General features: G+C 47.6%; 1 protein-coding gene across 1 annotated transcript in view; it reads right to left on the bottom strand.

Annotated features, from left to right (window-relative positions):
• LOC109318265 (stabilin-1-like) overlaps positions 1-20,243 on the bottom strand; it is a 449,042-nt gene that overhangs the window by 426,759 nt on the left and 2,040 nt on the right. Inside the window, exons 2-7 of the mRNA XM_019547392.1 lie at positions 19,801-19,932; positions 18,099-18,227; positions 14,086-14,142; positions 6,416-6,511; positions 4,365-4,560; positions 3,943-4,038 (exon numbers count right to left, since the gene is read on the bottom strand). Coding sequence (XP_019402937.1) covers positions 3,943-4,038; positions 4,365-4,560; positions 6,416-6,511; positions 14,086-14,142; positions 18,099-18,227; positions 19,801-19,848 — 622 coding nt within the window. The 5' untranslated portion in view covers positions 19,849-19,932. The remainder of the gene's footprint in view (positions 1-3,942; positions 4,039-4,364; positions 4,561-6,415; positions 6,512-14,085; positions 14,143-18,098; positions 18,228-19,800; positions 19,933-20,243) is intronic.

Raw genomic sequence — 20,243 nt, 5'->3', positions numbered from 1 at the left:
GTTCAGTGCCAGCTTGTAACCCACCCCCGCTGCCAGCCTGGGCCCTGCGCTGGCTCCAGGCTCACCTGTCGGGGCTGCACCGTGGTGGCAGCAGCTGCTCAGCGTACAGGAAAGCAATCCCCCCGCTTGCTGCACCAGGCAGTGTTTGCTGCTGCTGCCCACCCAGAGCTCTCACGCTGGGCAGCGCAGAGGTGGCAGTGGCAGGCTGTCCTGAGCAGGTACAGGCAGCCCCACATGGGCTGTGAGTGGCTGCAGCAGGGAGCACCAGCCACGGGGCGGGCGAGGGGCCACTTTTCCCCACACTCAGCACCAACTCTTTCCCTGCTGGCAAGCAGAGGGTCGGGGCTGCAAACTGCCCACCACCTGTACCACGGGGCTGAGGGGGCACTGGGAGTAAGTGGGTGTGGGAGTCAGTGGGAGCATGGGGCTCACACCAGTGTCCGGGGGCCAGCGCTGGCAGGGCCCAAAGCAGGGCAGCAGTACAGGGTCCTGGCCAGCAGGGGGCTCTATGGAGCTGGACCAGCTCCCCCCTCTCCCTGCTGGTGCAGCCCAGCCCAGCTCCACAGACCCCTGCCAGCCTGCGCCCCACTCTGGGCCCCACCAGTGCTGACCCTGAGACACTGGTCCCAAGAAATTAGGACATTGGTCCCAAGACGGTAATCAGGGGGCGGGACACCTGTGAAGGGGCCGGGCTACCCATGTGGCCCTCGACAGCTTGCCAAAACTGGGTTAGTGGCCCTCCGCCCAATATAATTGCCCGCCCCTGGATTAACTGAATAACAGAGTGAGAAGAACTGAGAAGACCGACTATTCAAAAATGATTTTTGTTTCAGGAGCCCATTTAAGTATAAGAGACTGTTTATCTGCAACAACTTCAGAGTCATCCACTAGTCCTTCTAGCAGCACTGCTGCAATTAAACATATTTCGGACTACTAAGTATCAGTAGCAAGCAAAAGATTTCAATCATCCAGTAAAACCACCACCATGGATGGGTTTGTAGTAAGGACCAGCAAATACCAACAAGACACCATAGATGAAAAGACTGCTCAGTTCATTTGTGCCACAAATTCTCCTTTTCACATTGTTAACAATAAACACTTCATTGACATGGTTGAGTCCTTATGACCAGGCTACACTCCACCTGGTAGAGCAGACATTGGTGGAAGGTTACCAGATACAGTGTATGAGAAATAATTTGAACAGTGTGCAAGAAATACTGACGGAAAATTTGCCAGTTTAAGCCTTGATGGGTGGAGCAATGTACACAATCATCCAGTAATATGTGCCTGTGTGAGAACAGAAGATGGGGTTGCATATCTTTCAGAAACAATAGGTACACTGGGAAATGCCCACAAAGCAGAATATTTAAAAGAAGTGGCAGTGAAAGCAGTAATAAACTGTGTACAAAAATGCAACTGTCATGTGCACAATTTTGTCACAGACAATGCTGCAAATGTGACAAAGATGACAAGCTACTTACAAGAAGAAATAGAAAGATGCATCTTAATAACATATGGATGCAGTGCCCATCTAAGGCATCTTTTAGCCAAAGACTTAAGTATTTCTCCAGGAATAAAAGAAAATGTTGTTGAAGTCACAAAACACTTCCGTAACAACCATTTTGCTTCAGCTTCACTGAAGAGAGCTGGAGGATCCAGATTAATTCTCCCTCAGGATGTTCAATGGAAATCGGTGGTTGATGGTTTTGAACAATTTATTAAGAACTGGCCTATTCTCATAACAATTTGTGAAGAAAACCATGATAAAATAGAGGAAGTATCTCATCCAAAGTATCTAACATTGGATTAAAGAGGAATGTAGAGGATATGCTCAGTATATTAAAGCCTATATTCATAGCCTTAAACAAACTTCAGAGAGATTGTTGCTGCATTGCTGATGCTGTCAAAATTTGGAAGGCACTTCAAGAGACATTGAAGAAAGAAATACCTAACCAGAAAGTTAAGCTGCAGGCAATAAAGAAGTGAATGGATCAAGCACTAACTCCACCTCATTTCTTGTGTACATTCTCAACCCCAGATACAAAGGTAGATGCCTAACTTCTGAAGAGGATGATGCTGCCATGGCATGGGCATCTCAAAATCACTCCTCAGTTATGCCAGTCATAATACATTTCAGGGCTGGAGGGGAACCATTTAAACAGTATGTGTTTACTGATGATGTTTTGAACAAAATCACTCTCCTAAACTGGTGGAAATCATTAGCCAGGCACCTTGAAACAGAGTTCCTTCAGTTGCTAAGCCAACTTTTCAAAGCAGTAGCTTCCTCTGCAGGCACAGAGAGAATATTTTCATCATTTGGTATTATTCACTCAAAGCTAGGAAATTGACTGGGAGTTGAAAAAACAGGAAAACTCTTATTTCTGTTTCAGTCTATGAATAAAAATGACAGTGGGAGTGGGGAAGATGAGATCTAGTTGTAGAAGTTTTAAGGACAGCATACATGAAGTGTTGTGATAGCTGGCCTGTTACAGGTAATAAAATCTGAAAGTTGAAAAAGAAGTTTAAGAACAGATGTTGTAAAATGCTGTATTGAGTTGTAAATTAACATGTTCTAGTGATCAGATTTACACCATTGTTTAAGAAAAATGTGAATAAGTATCAGTGGGAAACGTGATTTAAATCAATTATTTTAATCAGGGTTTTTTCTTGGTGATTTAAATGATGATTTAAGAGGAAGGGGAAGGGAGGGTAATAGAAAGGGAAGGGAAATGGGAAGGGATGAAAAGGAAAGGGGGAGGGGAAGGAAAAAGGAAGAAAAGGAAAGGGAAAGGAGGAGGGACAGAAAGGGAAGGGTGAAGGAATATGGAAGGGGAAGGGGAATGGAGCACAACCTTTGGCAGATATTCCAATACCTCCATGATGCTGGCTTTGACATAACCATTTGGGATACCTTATAAATAACAACATAATCAAGCTAGAATAAAATGATAATAGGTCATTTAATTTGCAGGTATTTTGTCATGTCAACCTTTTCCTTTAATTCTGTTTTGTATACATTTTAAATATTTCCTCTTCATAGTTTCCTACCCAAATTTTGCTTTTGGCTTCAAGTTCAGATAACTTAAATCTCAGCCAAAATTACCCAGGGTGCAGATAGAAGTGACAGTTTTTGCTCAATATGGCCACAGAATGCAGTCTATAGCTGTGACTAATCACAAGTGCATGAAAATGGCTAATCGGGCAAAAATCTGAACCTCACTGAATGAAGGTTCAAATGAAGATTTTCAAAACATGGAGATGTTTCAAAATAGGCCTTACAGTCTATCCCTATTTCAGACTGGGAGGGGGGAAAGGGAGAGGAGGGAGTTCGGTCTGGGTTTTTTTCACCCCTTGCTGTGGGGGGGAGCCCCACAAAGGTGTTGGGGGGGCTCCAATTCACCCACCCCACTCTTCAGTGCCAGTTGGGCAACTCTGAGAATGAGCTCATGAGCTCCCTCTGCTCCTTTTCCTTAATCTCATTCTGAAAACAGTACAGGCTAACAGAGAGGAGGGACCATTGCTAGGGGAAACCAGCTGCAGGCTCCCAGCCAGCAGGTAGATTCCCCTCCCACTGGAACCAACAGTGAACTTCTGTTTGGTCCTGGGGATCGTTGCAACTCAGAATGCTTCCTGAAAAGTGTCCTCAGTTACAGTGGGGAGCTGCGCTTCTGTCTGTGCCCCCAGTGATACTGGATGTTGTAGGGGAAAAAACAGAAGGACAGAAAGGAAACACCCAATTCCTTTGTCCCTTGCTTCTTCCTCCTTCTCTGCTGCCCCCGCCCCCACCAAAAAAGTCTACTGATTCAATCTGTCCAGTTTAACTTGAATATCTGGCTGTTTTATGAGCAAAGGAAAGCAAGTGATAGCTATCACCATGTAGGTAGTAGCTGTATTAAAAAAAAGACTAATATTACATTGAATGCACCTCTTTCATTCACTCACTTTCTTCACAGTAGATGCCTTTCCAGCCCTGGAAACATTTACAGCTCCCATCACCATGCAATCCATCATTGCAGAGTCCATTAATGCAAGCACATTCTGTGAAGAATAAAAATGCTACTTTAAAACCAATCAATACTAATGAATAAAGAGGAGTCTGGTATTTTGCAAGTAAAATATGCATCTACCTTCAAGACATTAACTTTTTAGTTTCCTTAAGAAAAAAAGTTAAGGGAATATCAGTACTTATGTGAAAACTGACAGATCAAAAAGGCCTAGGAATGCAAGTACTTTATTTTTTCTGGAAGTTAAAGTATTCAGACAGTGGAAGTACACAGTGTCTCCAATGTCTCAAATATAGAGAACCTAGTTTTTCTTTTCTGTGACACTGTGGCAATTCCAAATTTGACAGAAATGGTGATTACCTGATTTACAGTTTGGTCCATATCTGCCAACTTCACACATTTCACAGGCTGTGCCATGGAAGCCCTCATTACACTGACATTCTCCACTGCCAGCAATACCATCCAGGCACACCCCATTCCCAGAACACCAATTTCCTGGCTTTCCTGGGCACATTTCACACATATGTCCATAGTAACCTGGACAGCAGACAGACCTCTGTGGGAATAGACAATAACAGGCTGGAGTAAGACATCTTAAACGTGAAGGAAAGAATAAGACATATAATTAAAAGTATCAATCTCGTTTTGATCCATATATATTTTGTTTAGCTAGCTTTTGGATTCATTTTATCATTTGATATTCCCTGGCTATGATGATATACTAGAAGTAAATAAATATACTATTAGATTTGTCTCAGATATCTACATGTGTGTGTTACACACATTCACAGACACAGATTAACTAACCTGAGAGCAGCTGCTAAACTTTAAAACAAATTAAATGTATTAAAAGGAATTATATAAATAAAAATAAAATATTTTCCCTTATATAAGCAAGTATGTTACCTGTGATACAAAATGTACAGTAAATACATGAAACATCTAGATATTTTACTCTTTGGCAGTGAAAATTGAGAGATTATAAATATGGAATTTACAGGTGAGATTATAGAGAAGATGAATGATGCCAGGCAGTTTGTAAGTAATTCAGATCTTGTTTATAACCATGGAAATGTGAAGTAAGTATTTCAACCAATGTAACCAGGATCAGGAATTGGCCCTTTATGAGGGTACAAACAAAAACAAGTGTGAGCAAACAAGAGGAAGAAAAACAGTGCCTTGTTATAAAGAATTAGCAAAAACAAAATAGATTGGAGATAACAGGATTGGAATTAGTAACAGCAAAATAGACTGGAGAAGAAACAACCACAAATTTATCTAAAAAACATAGTGTTGCTGTCACTCAAAAAGACAGCATGAAGGATTGTATTAGAGACTGACTGGAAGGTAAACAGACCTAGATGTGTGTGAACAGAGCTAGAACTTTCCAATGAAAAATAATGCTATGTTGAAAGCTTTAAGTGGCTACCAATCACATAATAGTTTGAAACCACAACAGGCCACAGAAGTCCTTTCCTCTTTTTAACTCACTGTAATTTGTTCATTTGTCCAGATCATAAGCCAAGAAGTCTGAGGAGTTTCCTTGGGACTAGTTTAAATGAAACTGCAGGGGTAAGTAGAATGGCATATGTGGGTGTGACAAGCCAAACACTAGCAAGACAACGAGAAAAGTTGTCTTTAGCATGGCCCAGAGAGGGAGCAGCAATAGAACATTTTGGGGTGCAGACAGATGTTCATTTCTGGGAAATTTGCAGTGCATGAGCGAGGGAGCGCAGAAGTGTTGCAGTCGGCAGCTGCCCCCTCTCCCGTGCTCCCCACCTTCACCAGATCAGAGTGCTTCTCAATTCCTTCCAGCCCCCGCGATGAGTGGAGTGGCCAAAAAGGTTCCCTAATCCTTCTACAGACTGGAGACCACCTTAGTCTGAGGAAGATGAGGTGATCAGCAGCTGCTTTAATCCTCCTGGTCTCCATACAGACATTGGTTCCTGTGTCAGAAATTCTTTTTCAGGTGAGACCTTCCTCTCTGAAAGAAGATCTTTCTCCTGGATCTGGCATTTTTCCTGTGGGAGAAACTGCGTGAACACCTATATGTTCCCAGTCACCAGTGAAAAAGCAACATTTTTCCCTCTAGAAATGTAACGCCTGCCCATACTCTGAGACAGCAAACTTGCTGTGGAGGCAGACTTGGATGGAGGGGGCAAGAAAACTGCCTGCTGCTGTTTTTCTTTTCTGTTCAGAGAAACAGGTCAGAATTTTTTTCAAGTTTGATATTTTCTCTGGTACAATCAGTGCAAGCGCCGAAAACAGGTTATTGCTGGAGAGAGAAGCAGCAAGGAGAGGCGAAGAGAACATGCTGCTTAGGAGTAGGAGTTTGGTCAGGACACCGGCACCAATGCCTACTTTTGAGGCCATAACAATTATTTAGAATATTTATCCCATTTTTTGCTTACTAAGGAAACTTTGATACAGGTGAAATAACAACCAAGTGTTTCCTTATCTCCAGACCGAAGTTCACAGTGAGGGATCTTCCCACTTCCTGGAGGTTCCTGTAGACAAAGTAAAATTATATATATGCACACACACACAGGCACACATATTTAATAATATATCTATAATAATGTAAACTACATAACTCTACGTCGCCTATAAACATAGACATATACAGGGTTCCCTCACTTTATGCTGTACCTGCGTTCCTGAAAAACGGCACATAACTCGAATTTGCATAAAGGGAACCCACTTTACAATGTAACCAATAGGTATATGTTCCAAGACCTCGACTGTACTGACCCCTAGACCCATTTCTACCACTTTTACAAGACAATTTTGGTACTCACCAACAGCAGACAGTACGCACAAGCACAGGGTGGTGGTGAATGTTACCATAACGGGGATGGCAACTACAGAAACATGTGTTGCAGACAATGAGTGAGGAGCACAGATGCACACAGGCATGAACGGCACATGCCCCTGGCGGCTGGGGAGGGGGTACAGCTGTGCCGCTGGCACTAGGAGCATGGCAGTGGGAACCTAGCATTGGTAAGCAGTGAGCTCCTGCAGTCACCACTGGCATGGTCAGCAGCGGGGGGTGGGGAGTGGTGAGTGCTGACCGTGGGTCAGTGACCAGTCGCAGGTACCACTGCAGTGTCAGCAGCAGCCAGGGGCAATCATGGACTGCCCACAGATGCTGCCAGGACCACCACCGGTGGGGTGGCAAGCAGCAACTGCCTGCAGGCTCTGCTGACAGTGTCGGCAGCGCCTCTCTGCAGGGGGTGCACCGCCACATGCAGGGGGTGCACATGCACCTGTGTGCACCCCCTATACATCACCCCTACACACAGGAGACTATATTTTGTTGTGCATCACTACCACAAAGTTACAGAGACAAGCAAACCTGCCTGTGTGAATGTCTGGCCTGGAAAACCATTCTTCTTTTCTCAGAACTGGGTTTCAATGACAATAATGTTAGAAAATCAAAGACTAAATCCTACTTCCTATTGTTCATGAGAGATACCTGTTAAAGTAAATGGAAATCTTCTCTGCATAAAACTAAACAGAATTTTGACCCATGTAATATCTTGCCATATGCTGCAGTTAAGAGGGACAGTACAAGTAATATTCTCTGCATAAGTCCTCAAAATAATGCTCAAATAAGACATGTAAACATGTCTTATTCATGAAAAACATGGTATGGACAGATGTATATTGTATGTACAGCTGTATATTGGATTTAAAGGTGGTTATATTTGGATTTAATGACCATGTCTACATGTGTACTTTAGTGCAGAGTAGACTAATTCGCTGAGGATTAAAGCATCACTGTCTACACATACAATGGTATTAGGCTGCAGTAAACGAATTAACACCACTGTAAGAAAGTACTATTAGGGGCAGTACTATCTTGCAGCAGAGTACTTAACTGTGATTAAATACATGTGCAGACACTGATCATGGACATAAATTGCACCCAGACTCCTGCCTGCTGCCTAGCCACATAGCTCTGCACTTTCAGCACCCTCATGGCCCAGCCAGCCCCTCTGCTGCCCAATGCCACCACCCAGAGCCCACGGCAGGAGTGGCCTTGGCATAAACTGCTCTGCCCTGGCTCAAACTGCTGCTGTCCTGGACACGTATGTAGACTCTGAAACTCAGGCTCAGAAAGCTCTGGAGTTTATTGCTTCTAATTAATTGCATATGTAGATGCACCCAATGTGTGTCAACTGCTCCATGATAATTCTTTCTTATATTTGCTCCTATTTTGTGGTTAATGAAGGCTAACTATTTTAACTTAGTCCTCCACCTTTTCACTCAATATAATTTTTTGTAGGTCTGTACTGTGCTGTGTTGTGCTGGGCCTTGACAGAGCTACATAATTCAACCCTCAGCATCTCTTTGCAAGAGATCTGCCAAGTGCCATGAAATACACGCCTAGTGATGCTGAAAAGTCTTTCCCAACACACAATGATTGTGCAAGTACTACCAAAGCCCTTCTCATTTTTTGGGGGATGCTAGGCAATGTCTCAATGTGGAGATACTATAATTACAGCTTAAATGGTTCCTTTGAGTTTGTTTTGTACCAAGGAACTAGGTAGGGAGGCTTTCTAGGATGGGAGGATGTGGGGGTGTGTAACAGGGAACTGTCTCCTGGCTACCATTATGAGTGGGACTCCAGGGGAAACCAAGGCTGAAGTGCCTGCAGGTCCCAGCCTCTGACAATCCTCAACTGTTTTCCCTCATATGGCCAGAGAGCTGGATACAAGTGGCCCCCCAGGGGCCCAGCAGACTCAAGTATGGGAGTTTTGCAGCCCCATAGCCCCAGCGTGGGGAAAGCACTGGCTCTGAGGAAGTGAGAGGTGCCTGTCTCTGCAGAGGCACAGAGGAGACTGGGAGCCATATAGACCTGGTCTGAGCCTGGGACAAACCTCAGGATTTGAGTACGCCAATGAAGAGTAGCTGACAGAAGAAGGCTGACCGAGCGACCCAACAGTGTCAAGCTTGAGACACAGGGCTAAGCTTCTATGACTTGGGCGTACCTGTGAGAGTCACTCTGAGAGACCTGAGTATTTAACTGGTGGGCTGGTAATGGGTGTTGCTGGTCAGAAAGATACTGCCCAGGAAGTCATGGGCATGCTACAGACAAGGGTGAGATGGACAAATTGATAGGTCTCACAAAGGGGACTGAATTGATTGAGAATGGACCCTAAGTTGAGGTGACTTAAGGGTTAAGTAATTGATGAGGGATCCTTGGGGTAATTGATGAAAAGCCCTAAATAAGGGGACCATGTTCTGGATTTGATTGAGGGCCTACATAAATGACAATGGGGCATAGTCAGAAAGATTGTGCCCTAAAGACCTTGTGGCTGGGGAAGCCCAAGGCAGAGTTGAGCAACTGGCCGAGGCACTATTCAAGTGACTTGGATATGGTTGAAAGGTCATAGGTCCACCAAGCAGGTGTGGTAATGGCAGGGGATAGGGGAGGGGGAGCCTGGTGAAAAGGACCTGTCCCTTTTACTGAGAGGACACTGTTCCCTTTTGTTTCATTATTCAGCTTCCCTTTTGTCGTAGCAGGGAGTACCCTGTTAACCTTTACTGGGGTCACAAAACCCTCAGGGACAAGACACAAGTGATAGACACACCCTTCAGGAGCAGAAACCTACCAGAAAAAAAGCAGGCAGCACAGTGTGGGGAATCCCTGGCACTGCAGTTACCTTGCTTTATCAGCTGGTGCTGGATCCAGGTTGGATGGCCCTGTGCCAGCTGAAGAGACCAGGAGACCAGGGAACACAGCTGGAGGAGAGCCAACCCTGACCAGAGGCTGCTCTGGCAGGGGCAAAGGGAGAAGGGTGGAGTTTGTTCTACCAATTTGAGGCTTGGTGGAGTCTTGCCACCGTGTGACCAGTTGCACAGCCCAGAGAAGCTGTCAGCATGGAGTGGTGCCGGGAGATGGTAGGTGCTCTGCTGGATTAAACAAGGTGATGAGCTGTGAGTCCATTCCATCGGGTGTGGGCCCCAATGGGTACATTGGATGGGAAAGTGATGGCCGGTAGGAAAAAGTTAAGGATTTGAGGGATCGGCCCTGATGGGCATAATGACAACCCACTGAACTGTGACGAAGAGGGACCATTTGGAGGAAAAAACAGACCAATTGTGAGGATGGCGCCATCTCACCATTCAATGACACTCAAATCTGATTAGACCATAAGACCAGGTTGGTGTAAAGATAGGGTGTAAGGGAGGTAGAGCCCCAAGAAACAACATGACACTCACAGGAGGAGGTGGGAACTATCAGGGATCCTCCCTTCTTATTTAAAGATCAAGACATGGTGGGTCAGATGGAGGGCATGCCCTGCTAATGCAAGACAGTCAGGTCAAGCTGTCAGGCCTTAAGAGCTGGCGCTCAGATGATTGTACCCCTAGACCTCAGTGGCAGACCCAAACAAGGCATGACTGCCTACAACTTCATTTGTTTTCATGAAGGCATGGCAGGAAAGCATAAGAAAGCAGGCAGCAGCTTGTGTAAGGAGGGATGAGATGCATCACATTCATTGACAGGGTGTAAAAGTGAGAGGGGACCTCTGGCCTTTAGGCATATGGTTGTTCTGCACCAAAATACAAAAGACAAATTTGCTGTTTTCAGCCTTTCTCCATTTCCAAATTGCCACTTACTCTGTCTTAGCACAACCATATCTTTCTATTCACCCAATGCTGGCTAATCACCTGACATTCCTGTCCTGCTTCTGTTTGGCCCCTGATCATCCTTTCTGTACAGAGAAGCTCTGAATCAGTTCTCTGTCTCCACTGTTTTTGTCTATTTAGGTTTTAACATCATATCCACCATGGCAGTATTTGATCTTTTGCTGTAAAACACATGAACCACACCCTGTTCAAATGAGGAGTAAGGAATTTCTGCAAGTGTGGAGGCAGTTTAGCCTCTTGATGCTTGACAGGACTGCAATGGTCCCTTAGGCCTGCTAGGCCTAGAGAAGCCTTGACGTAAGTAGGCTAAGAGTGCATTCATGGAGTTATGCTATTGTATGATCTACTCCCTACAGAGAAACAGGTCTGCAGCTTGTTTTTATGCAAGAGTCTGATGATAAAAATGCTTGTTATGGATAAAAGGTTTTGTTGTGGCACATTACATCCATATCTGAAGCAAATGGCTCTTGGTACCAAGAAGTAGAGAAAAACAATGATAAAATGAAGACAAACCCTAAGTTGTTGAGGAAAAACAGAAAATTGGCCTAATTGGTGACTACATGACAAAAGCCCCTTTCCCCTTCACTTCTTTCTCTCCTCCTCCTCTTTTCCTTCCTGTGCCCTCCTCCCCTTCCCTTCCCCTGACCCCGACAATGTCTGAGAACTGAAGACATCTGATCTCCCTTCAAGGAACCAGAGCCCACTTTGAGATGCCTGGCCAGCACTTGATGTGTGTATTATTAGGACTGGTAATATACAATTACTTGCTTGCTAAGATTGTATTGTGCTAAGATTACTGAAACTGGTAAGAATATATCTATATGCATGCTTGGAGTTAATACTTTATAATCTCAATAAAACTGATTTATTAAAGAGATAACTGGGCTCTCATTTGGAGAGAGAAAGAGATAACTGGGCTCTCAACTGGAGAAACCTGAAGCATACTTTAAGGCAACATCAATCCTGCTCTTTATTCCCTGTAACAGGGGTCCTCTTGGGGCCCATTTTCCTTTTGCCCACCCACCTGTTTCTGGGCCAACCACCCACCTTCTATCCTACCATGCCTTGTTGTTAATTAATTAAGGATCTTAATTAGGTGGGAGGTTGCCCATTTCTTGCCCCAATGCCAGGGGGTGCTATCTGCAGCTCTGCTTCTCCCCTATACCACAGCCTATGCCTTGCAGATGGCATCCTAGTTGTTACTCTCACTGGCCCCCACACTGGGCCCCAGATTCCTCCAGTTAGGACCCCTCTTAGATCGCTCCATTTAGGTAGCCTACCCCACTCTCATTCAGGGCTGCCTAGCTCCCTAAAACTATTTTCCCCCTTGGGCGTGGTTCTCCTTGGACTTTTGGCCACACAGGCCCTGGCCTCACCTGCAAGGCCAATCAGAACCCCTGGCCCTCAGCTCTGGGCATCCCTCATGGTGGGCCCCCGGCCCTTTTGACCAGTCTGGTCCTGGGCCCAGCATTGACCAGTCAAGGGTACTCTATGTCAGGCCTCTGAGCCTCTAGCCTCACTCTCTCTCTCTCTGCGGTCTGCCCTCTGGACCCTACTAGTGGGTGACCCACTTGGTTGTGGGAACTGGGGTTATGGTGCCCCAACCCACCTTTCACAAAGGTGGTAACTGGCCTGGCATTTCCTGGGGGCTCCTGTGCCACTGAGAGCCCCACCAGGCCACCCACTCCTGGCAGGGTACAGTTTTAGGTCATGCTCAGGACCAGGAGCCTCCTGACCATTCCCTACAGCTCCTCCCTTACCTCCAGGACAATACAAGCAGCCCTGCAGCCAGGCAATGTTACTACCTCTCCTGCCAGCAGTGAAATGCCCTGCTTATATAAGCAGCCCTGAATCTAAAATGGCTGCCGCAATGAGGCATCTGCTGGCTGCTTGGCTTATGTCTTAAAGTGGCAGGCACCAACAGTGCCCTGCCACACTCCCCCTCTGTTTGGAAGGAGAACCAGAAAGCTCTAGTTCTTAAGGCAACACAGCTGCCTTGTGTATGGTACTTCTCAGTGATCAGCTTAAAGAAAGCAGTCTTAAATCTCTGCCAGATCAGTTGGTTTCATAACATAGCAATAGATTAGGACCAGGCTAAATGGACTCCAGAATACAAGCTCTAAGGCAGGGGTAGGCAAAATATGGCCTGTAGGCCAGATCCAGCCCATCAAGGAATTTTGTTCAGAATGCAGCCAGTCCCTCAGTCCTGCCTGGCCTAGAAGCAGGGGGCAGTCCAGGCCATCGTATATCTGGCTGATCCCACTGCTTGTGAGTGTGCAGTGGGGCTGAGGAGGCACAGCAGCCAGATACTTCCCAGCAGCCCTGGAAGCAGGGGCTCTTTCCAGCTGCCAGCACTGCTGGATCTGGCCCCAGCCCCACTGCCCAGGCACCCCAGTAAGTATGTCCTGCATACACTGCCGGGGGCAGGACCTGGGCAGGCAGGGTGCATAGCCGGGTGGATGTGATGGGGCCATGGGTATGGGAGGAGCGATGTTCAGGAGCTGGATAGGAGGATGAGTCTGGGATCATGGATTGGAAACTTGGGGTAGTAACTGGGCAGTGCCTGTGCCGAGGTCAGAGCAGAGATGCAATCCACTATCTGCACAGCTCTGCGATGGACACAGGCTCTGCAGCAAGGGGATGTGGCAAGTGGATTGCGGTTCTGCCCCGGGCCTGGCCCCATGCTGTTACTGCCCTAAGATCCTGGCCCCAGCCCTGGGCTCAGCTCCTTGCCCCCCCCCATGGAACCATCCCATCTGCCTGGTGATGTGCCCTGCTTACGTGTCAGTCTCCAAGGCAGAGCCCTGATTTGCTCTCCATACATCCTTGCCTGCAGAACCCATGCCCATTGCAGGGCTGTGCAGGCAGTGGATTATGGCTCTTCCCCAGCCCTGGCCCTGGTTCCAACCCTGGCCCTGGCTCCAGCCCTGGCCCTGGTCCCACACAGTCAGCATCCTGCAATCCCAGCCTTTGCCCCACTTGCCCATCCTGCTCCTGGATGACAGACCCTGCACTGCTACAGCCCCATCCTAGCCACCCAGTTGAGTAGATCCACTTAGGGAGTTTTGGTGAGGTGTTGTGTGGGGGTTGGGGTGGGGGAGGAGGGGGAGCAGCCCATGACAGCTCACCAAAACTCCTTATGTGACCTGTAGGCCCAAATAATTGCCCACCCCTGCTCTAAAGAGACCCTAAAATGCAAATAAAGTGTGAAAAAAGAGGATTGAAGTGCTTTATTCCTCTCTTGATATATACTCATATGTCCTCAGTTCATCTTAACCCTCCTCTTCTACCTGCTTTCTTTTTAACACATGGAAGTGAAAATGAGTAATTACTTAGATATTTGGATGAAATCAATGGATCAACTCTTGTAAACAAAACTGTTGTCCTTGAACAGTATAATTAATAAAATGAATCAGAGACTTACAGCCAGGATAGATCCAGGAGGGCACTTGATTCCCTTGTCACACTTGCCACACTTTGACTACGGCATAAGAAACAGGACAAATTATACAGGGTTCTTTGAAAAATGTTATGCTCAAACATTTGTGTACAGTTACAACATGTTCAGCAAATCATGGTATAAAATCATTATATAAAATGATGATCTAACAGGTTGACTCTCCTCAGCTAATCAGCCACAGCTGGGTCCAAGGCAGCTGCCCTATATAGCAGGCTCCTCTGACTAGCTATTGCCCTAGATTTAAGGACAGCCCAAGCAGCTGCAAGATTAACTTTATTTCTGAAACTGTTGCTTCGTTCTGCAGATCTAGTCTTATTTCCAGTTCTGGCCTTGGATTTTGCTCAGCCTTGTTCTTTGCTTCTGCCTTGGCCTGGTTACTGTTCCTATCTGGTTGCCATCAGGACCTCTGGCACTATATTGTTACCTTGATTAAGACTTCTGGATCTTGCACTTTGGGTGGGTTACTGACACAGACCTTCCAGTTTGTTACCTCTGGCTCACATTCTGACTCTGTTCTTTGGCTATTCCCCTGGTTCTACCTGCCTTACCAAACTTCCTACATAGGGACCTACCAAATTCATTGTGGGAGTAAGTTGCACAGTAGCTCCTTTAATCTTGAAGGTTCCCCTGTGTGCCCCCCACTTCTGATTGGTGGAGGGGCCCCACTTCTCACCGCTCGCTCCCCATCAGCAGGGAGGCAAAAAACACAATTTTAAATATGGCACTGTTTTTGCCACTCATTGCTGATTGGCCGAGGGACCCTGGCAGCCCTGCTGTATGTTGCTGATTGGCTGGGAGACAAAAACAGCACCATATTTAAAACTGCAGTTTTGATCTCCCCACTGATGAGGAGTAGAGGGAGGGGGCAGGAGACGCATGCAGTACAGCCTGTGGCTGCCCCTGCGGTGCTTCGCATGGAGCTGAGCGCTGCCCAGGGTAGGCCATGCCATGCTCCAGCCTGTGCCTGGAAGTAGCTGCTCATTGTGTTAGGTGGGTGAAGTGGGTGGAAGGCAGCTGGAGCCAGAACCCTCCTCATGGGGCAGGAGCCACCCAGCTGAAACTCCCCCCCCAGCCTGGAGCAGCACAGCTGGAGGAGAAGCCACTTTTGGAGACAAGGGATGCGAACAGTATCCAGGTGGCTGCGGCCACACCAGGAGCAACTCTGCCGAAAGATGTTCACGCTGGCTGGGGCCAGGCTGGTGGGCACAGGCTAGAGCATGGCATGGGCTTTCCTGGGTGGGGCTCAGCTCCATGCAGAGCACCACAGAGGCAGCCACAGACCTCACTGCCTAGGCAAGCTCTGCTGCACCTTCTCCCTCCCCCTAGTCCTGATCAGAGCGGAGATGAAAATCACGGTTTTAAATATGGTGCTGTTTTTACCTCCTGGCCAGTCAGCAACAGACAGCAGGGCTGCCAGGGCCCCTCAGCTAATCAGCAGCAAGCAGCAAAAATGGCACCATATTTAAACCTGCAGTTTTTGCCTCCTTGCTGATCAGGAGCGAGCAGTGAGCAGAGGGGCCCCTCCATCAATTAGTGGTGGAGGGCACACAGGTTAAGATTAAAGGAGCACCCTATTCCTACATATTACCCCTAATGGAGGACAATAAATGAATCTATTCAGTTTACTGGCTCAGAATGATAAATGGAGTGAATCACAATCCAGATATCTAAGTTCTGGTTATTGCAAAAGCCGCCAATATTTGGTATCGCTCCCTGTCTTATTTTTAACACCCGATTGTGTATACAAAATGCTGCTTTCAGAAATAGTATCTTTCTAATTTCAACCGGGGTAGCCAGTCATAGATAACTTTAGTTATATTGTGTTTAAATTGGGCTAAGGGTTTTATGTAGGTGATTGCATGTTTTTGGGAGAGGGCAAGGAGACATGAATATTACAGTGTTCATCTATAACTCAAAACACAGGGCCTATTTCGGACAGATTGAGTCCCTACAACTCTACACTGGCAAAGGATGTGCAGGTGATTGCAGGGATCCTGGTTTTCTCTGATTAAAAATTGCAAATTCTCTGATTAAAACCTCCAAATCCATGATAAAAATTAAAGGCCTCCCACAGCCCGGTGCTGCTGGTGCCCCTCACTCCCCTCCACAGCCTCCTCAGCCCTCCTCCCACACAACAGCCCCCCAGACCCACACACACAGACACAGACATGTAGACAGAGATGCACGCACAGACACTGACACCCTCTCCAGCAGGTAAGTGTGTGTAGGGGGAAGGGACAGGGCAGGGTGGGGGAAAGGGAAGGTGCTGGGGGGTGCAGATCAAGAAGGGAGAGGAGCGTGCCACTGTGTCCACTCCCCAGAGCGGAGCTGGGGGGTGAGGGCAGGGGTGCCCCTCTGTGGGCTGCACACGTACCAGCCAGCCTGATGGACAGGTCACACACGGAGGCCGCCACAGCAACTCTGTCATTGCACCCTGCACCTGCCATCCTGTGGCTGGTTGTAAGGCTTTGCGTACAAGCGGTGTGGGTTGCATATGTGCCACCCAGCTAGGGGGGGAGAGAAAGGGGGCTCACATGCGGCGGCCACCACTGCACCACTGCTTATGTCCTGCAGCTGGCTGCATGGCTTCACTGCAGTGTGGGGTGGTGGTGGCTGCATGCTGGCCAGGAGGGAGGGCTTGCACACATTGGCTGCCACCGCTGCTGCTTCCTGTGGAGCTGTGCCCACACAGTGATGGCCACTGCACACGAACCCCCTGTCCATGGTCCTGGCTCTGCAGACAAGTGGCAGCGGCAGTGTGAGGTGGTGGCGGCCACTGTGTGCAAACCCCCCCTGCCACCCTGCTGGCTTGCCACCACCATCAACATTCTGTACCACCACTGCCACTTGTCTAAGGAGCCGTGCTTGCATACAGGGTGGGGGGGACTTGCACGTAGTGGCCACCACCACACCACCACTGCCACCCCACAGCTGGTCTCACAGCTCCATGGCAGCAGCAGTGGCATGGGGAGGTTTCACACACAGCGGCTGATACCATGGGCATGGCTCCACAGACAAGTGGCAGCAGTGGTAACCACCATGTGTGAACCTCCCCTGCCCCCCACAGCCACCATCCCTTGCCACCACTGCTGAGCTGTGGCCAAGGAGCTGTGCAGCCAGCCATGGGGTGGCAGCAGCAGTGTAGTGGCAGCCACCACATGCAAGCCTCCCCCCACCCCCTTCCCTGGCCAGCCGGCTAGGTGGCACATGTGTGGCCCACATGTGGCAGCCATCACCGCACCACATGCCACTTGCCTGCAAAGCCGTGTGGCCAGCTGCAGGAAGGCAGTGCAGGGTGCAGTGGCTTCTAAGTGTGAAACCCCCATCAGGCCAGCTGGCATGTGTGTGGCCCACAGAGGGGCACCCCTGCCTCCACCCCCTGGCCCTACTCCTGGGAGCAGGCAGAGGTGGGGGGCAGGGAGGTGCTGTGGTGTGCCACTTGGAGCCAGCAGCACCCCCTGCTCCCTCAACCTCCAGCCCTGCCCCACAACCCCCAAGTCCCACTTACCTCCAGGGCTCCAGGGGCAAAGGACAAAGGGTGAGCCTGAGCCTGAGCCCAGCCTTGGCTGACTCAGAGGCTCAGGCCCTGCCCTTCCCCGCTCTCCCTCCCACTCTGGGCAGGGCTGGGGGTTTCCCGCCCTTTCTGCAATCAGCTCTTGCATGCTGGAGCTCTGCTGGCTTGCAAGAGATCTTTGATAAAGTGGAGAATCCACGGATTTCTCTGCTAAAAGGGAAATCTGCGTTTCCTCCAATAAAAACAGGGAATCTATGGTCTTCTCCATTTTTCCATGGGAAATGGAAAACCCGGATCCCTGGTGATCAGCAACTGTCACTATCAGACCCATAGTAACCATCTGAATTGCACAGAGCTAAAATAATATTAGATGGCACAGGACTCATTTATTCTACACCATGAAGTGACTGTAATGCTGAGGAGTATCTGTAAAGCTGTAATTATTTTTTATAAAGTTGAATACCTTTTGTACAGTTGTGGTATTGGCAGTGCAATGATTTTTCTGTATCTGGAGAACATGAGCAACCCCAATCAACATGCCATTCATTGTTTCAAAGATTTTACCATTCAGGAGGATATTATTTACAGATGTCTGCAAAGAAAAAGAAAGACTCTTAAGAACAACAAGATAGATAAAATCTTTCCCATTGTCACACCTGAAAAGGCATATATTCTATGTATATGTGTGTGTATGTATGTATGCATGCACACACACCAAATATATATTAGTGAATTGCTCATCAAGAATGACGGGGGGACAGGTGGGATGGAGTGCCATGCGTCACCACCCTGCACTGCCACCACCTTCCAGGAGTGGGGGGGAAGCTTGCACGCGGCGACCACCACTGCCATCCACCAGCCTGTGCTGCTGCTGCTCCACATCCAGCCGCATGCCACCTCCCCCCATCCACTCCACATCCAGCCCCGCACCCTCCCCGCAGTGCGACGTGGTAGGTGGCTGCCACTGCCCCATGCTGGTGCTGCTCCATGTCCAGCCATATGCCACTCCCCCCTACATCTGGCCCTGTAACACCCACCCCCTCCCCTGCATCCAGCCATCTGACTGTGGGTCTGTCTGTGCAGAGCACTCTGATTGGTTGTTTCAGTGAGCATTGTGATTGGCTGCTGAGACAACCAATCAGAATGCTCCAAGAGCATTATGGACAGACAGACAGACACACGGACACAGACAGACGGATTAAGTCCTTAAATATATAAACAATGCCAACTTTTCAGGTGTGAGAGTGAAGTGTACAACTTAGGTGGTGGTGTCCAAACTTTTGGTCCCATGGACTGGATGACAGGTCCTGGGTCAACCCAGGGGCTGGATCTGGTCCATGGGCCCAGTCCCTTCACACCAGCATGGTTGGGGCCTGATCCCTCTGCATGTAGCTTGGAAATTTGGTGACTGGGTAGCAGAGGCAGTGTTAAGGGCCACCACTCCCCCACTGCCAAATTTTAAGACCTGTGGGGGGGCCACATGAGCTATGTCATGGCTCTGTGAGTTGGACCTGAGAATATAATTTTTTATGGCACACTTCCTCCACTCTCATGGCACATCCTTTGGGAATCACTAAAATAAATACAAGGTGCTAAGAGGATAAATACAGCATTCTCCATGCCTTCCAGATGCATGTCTCAATGCTATGCAAAAACAAGAAAGACCCATTTATTAACAAATTACAAGTAAAGTAATTTTTGGAGTTCATTTATATCAGAGTTGCTTCTTTAACATATGTCATGAGTGCATATAAAAGTGTTGGACTGCAGCATTTAAGAATAAATTTCTATAATTTTCCACAGCCAGGAAATGAGAAAGAACAATGAGGAGGAACAATCTTTAGAGGTGACAAGACAAATAAGACTTCCTGGCTTTGTTGTTCCCTTAGCCTCTGCTGAGGAAATAAAGATGGAGCGCAATTTCTATGTTGTTTTCTTGTGGTATGAATGTTTCTTATATGATTGAGACATAAGATAGACCTACCATCTCAATTCATGCAGGCCACTCACAGATGTCAAGCAATAATGTCTTTTGGTCATAAGCATTCTGAACTCGACTTGTACCAGGACAAATCATAGCATTTTTCTATTAATCCTATTATAGCCTTAGATTGTGACTGTTAAACTACATCTTAAAACAGCAAGAAATATTTCCCCATCCTTACCTGCGTGCTGTTGTTATAAAACATTAGCCAGTAGGATATTCCCAACATCGTGCTCTTATGGACTCCACTTTTTAAGTCTCTAGACAAGAGCTTCTCTCCAAGTATTACATGATACTGCACAGTGTCGCTATCCTGAAATCCAGGAAACAAAAGGCCCATTATTGTTGTATAAAAATATAGTTTCATAGTTGGTAGGGTCGGAAGGGACCTGAGCAGATCATCAAGTCTGACCCCTTGCCATGGCAGGAAAGAGTACTGGGGTCAATCAACCCTGGCAAGGTGTCCATCCAGCCTCCTTTTAAAGACCCCGAGGGTAGAAGCCAGTACCACTTCTCTTGGAAGTTGGTTCCAGATCCTAGCTGTCCTGACCATGAAGTAGCGCCTCCTGATATCTAGCCTGAATCTACCCTCTGCCAGCTTGTGACCATTATTCCTGGTCACTC

The sequence above is a fragment of the Crocodylus porosus genome, unplaced genomic scaffold (assembly GCF_001723895.1).
Source record: "Crocodylus porosus isolate Cpor-Errol unplaced genomic scaffold, CroPor_comp1, whole genome shotgun sequence".
In the NCBI taxonomy this organism is placed as follows: Eukaryota; Metazoa; Chordata; order Crocodylia; family Crocodylidae; genus Crocodylus; species Crocodylus porosus.
Note: the sequence above shows the minus strand (reverse complement) of the source record. Positions and strands in the feature narration are given on the sequence as shown.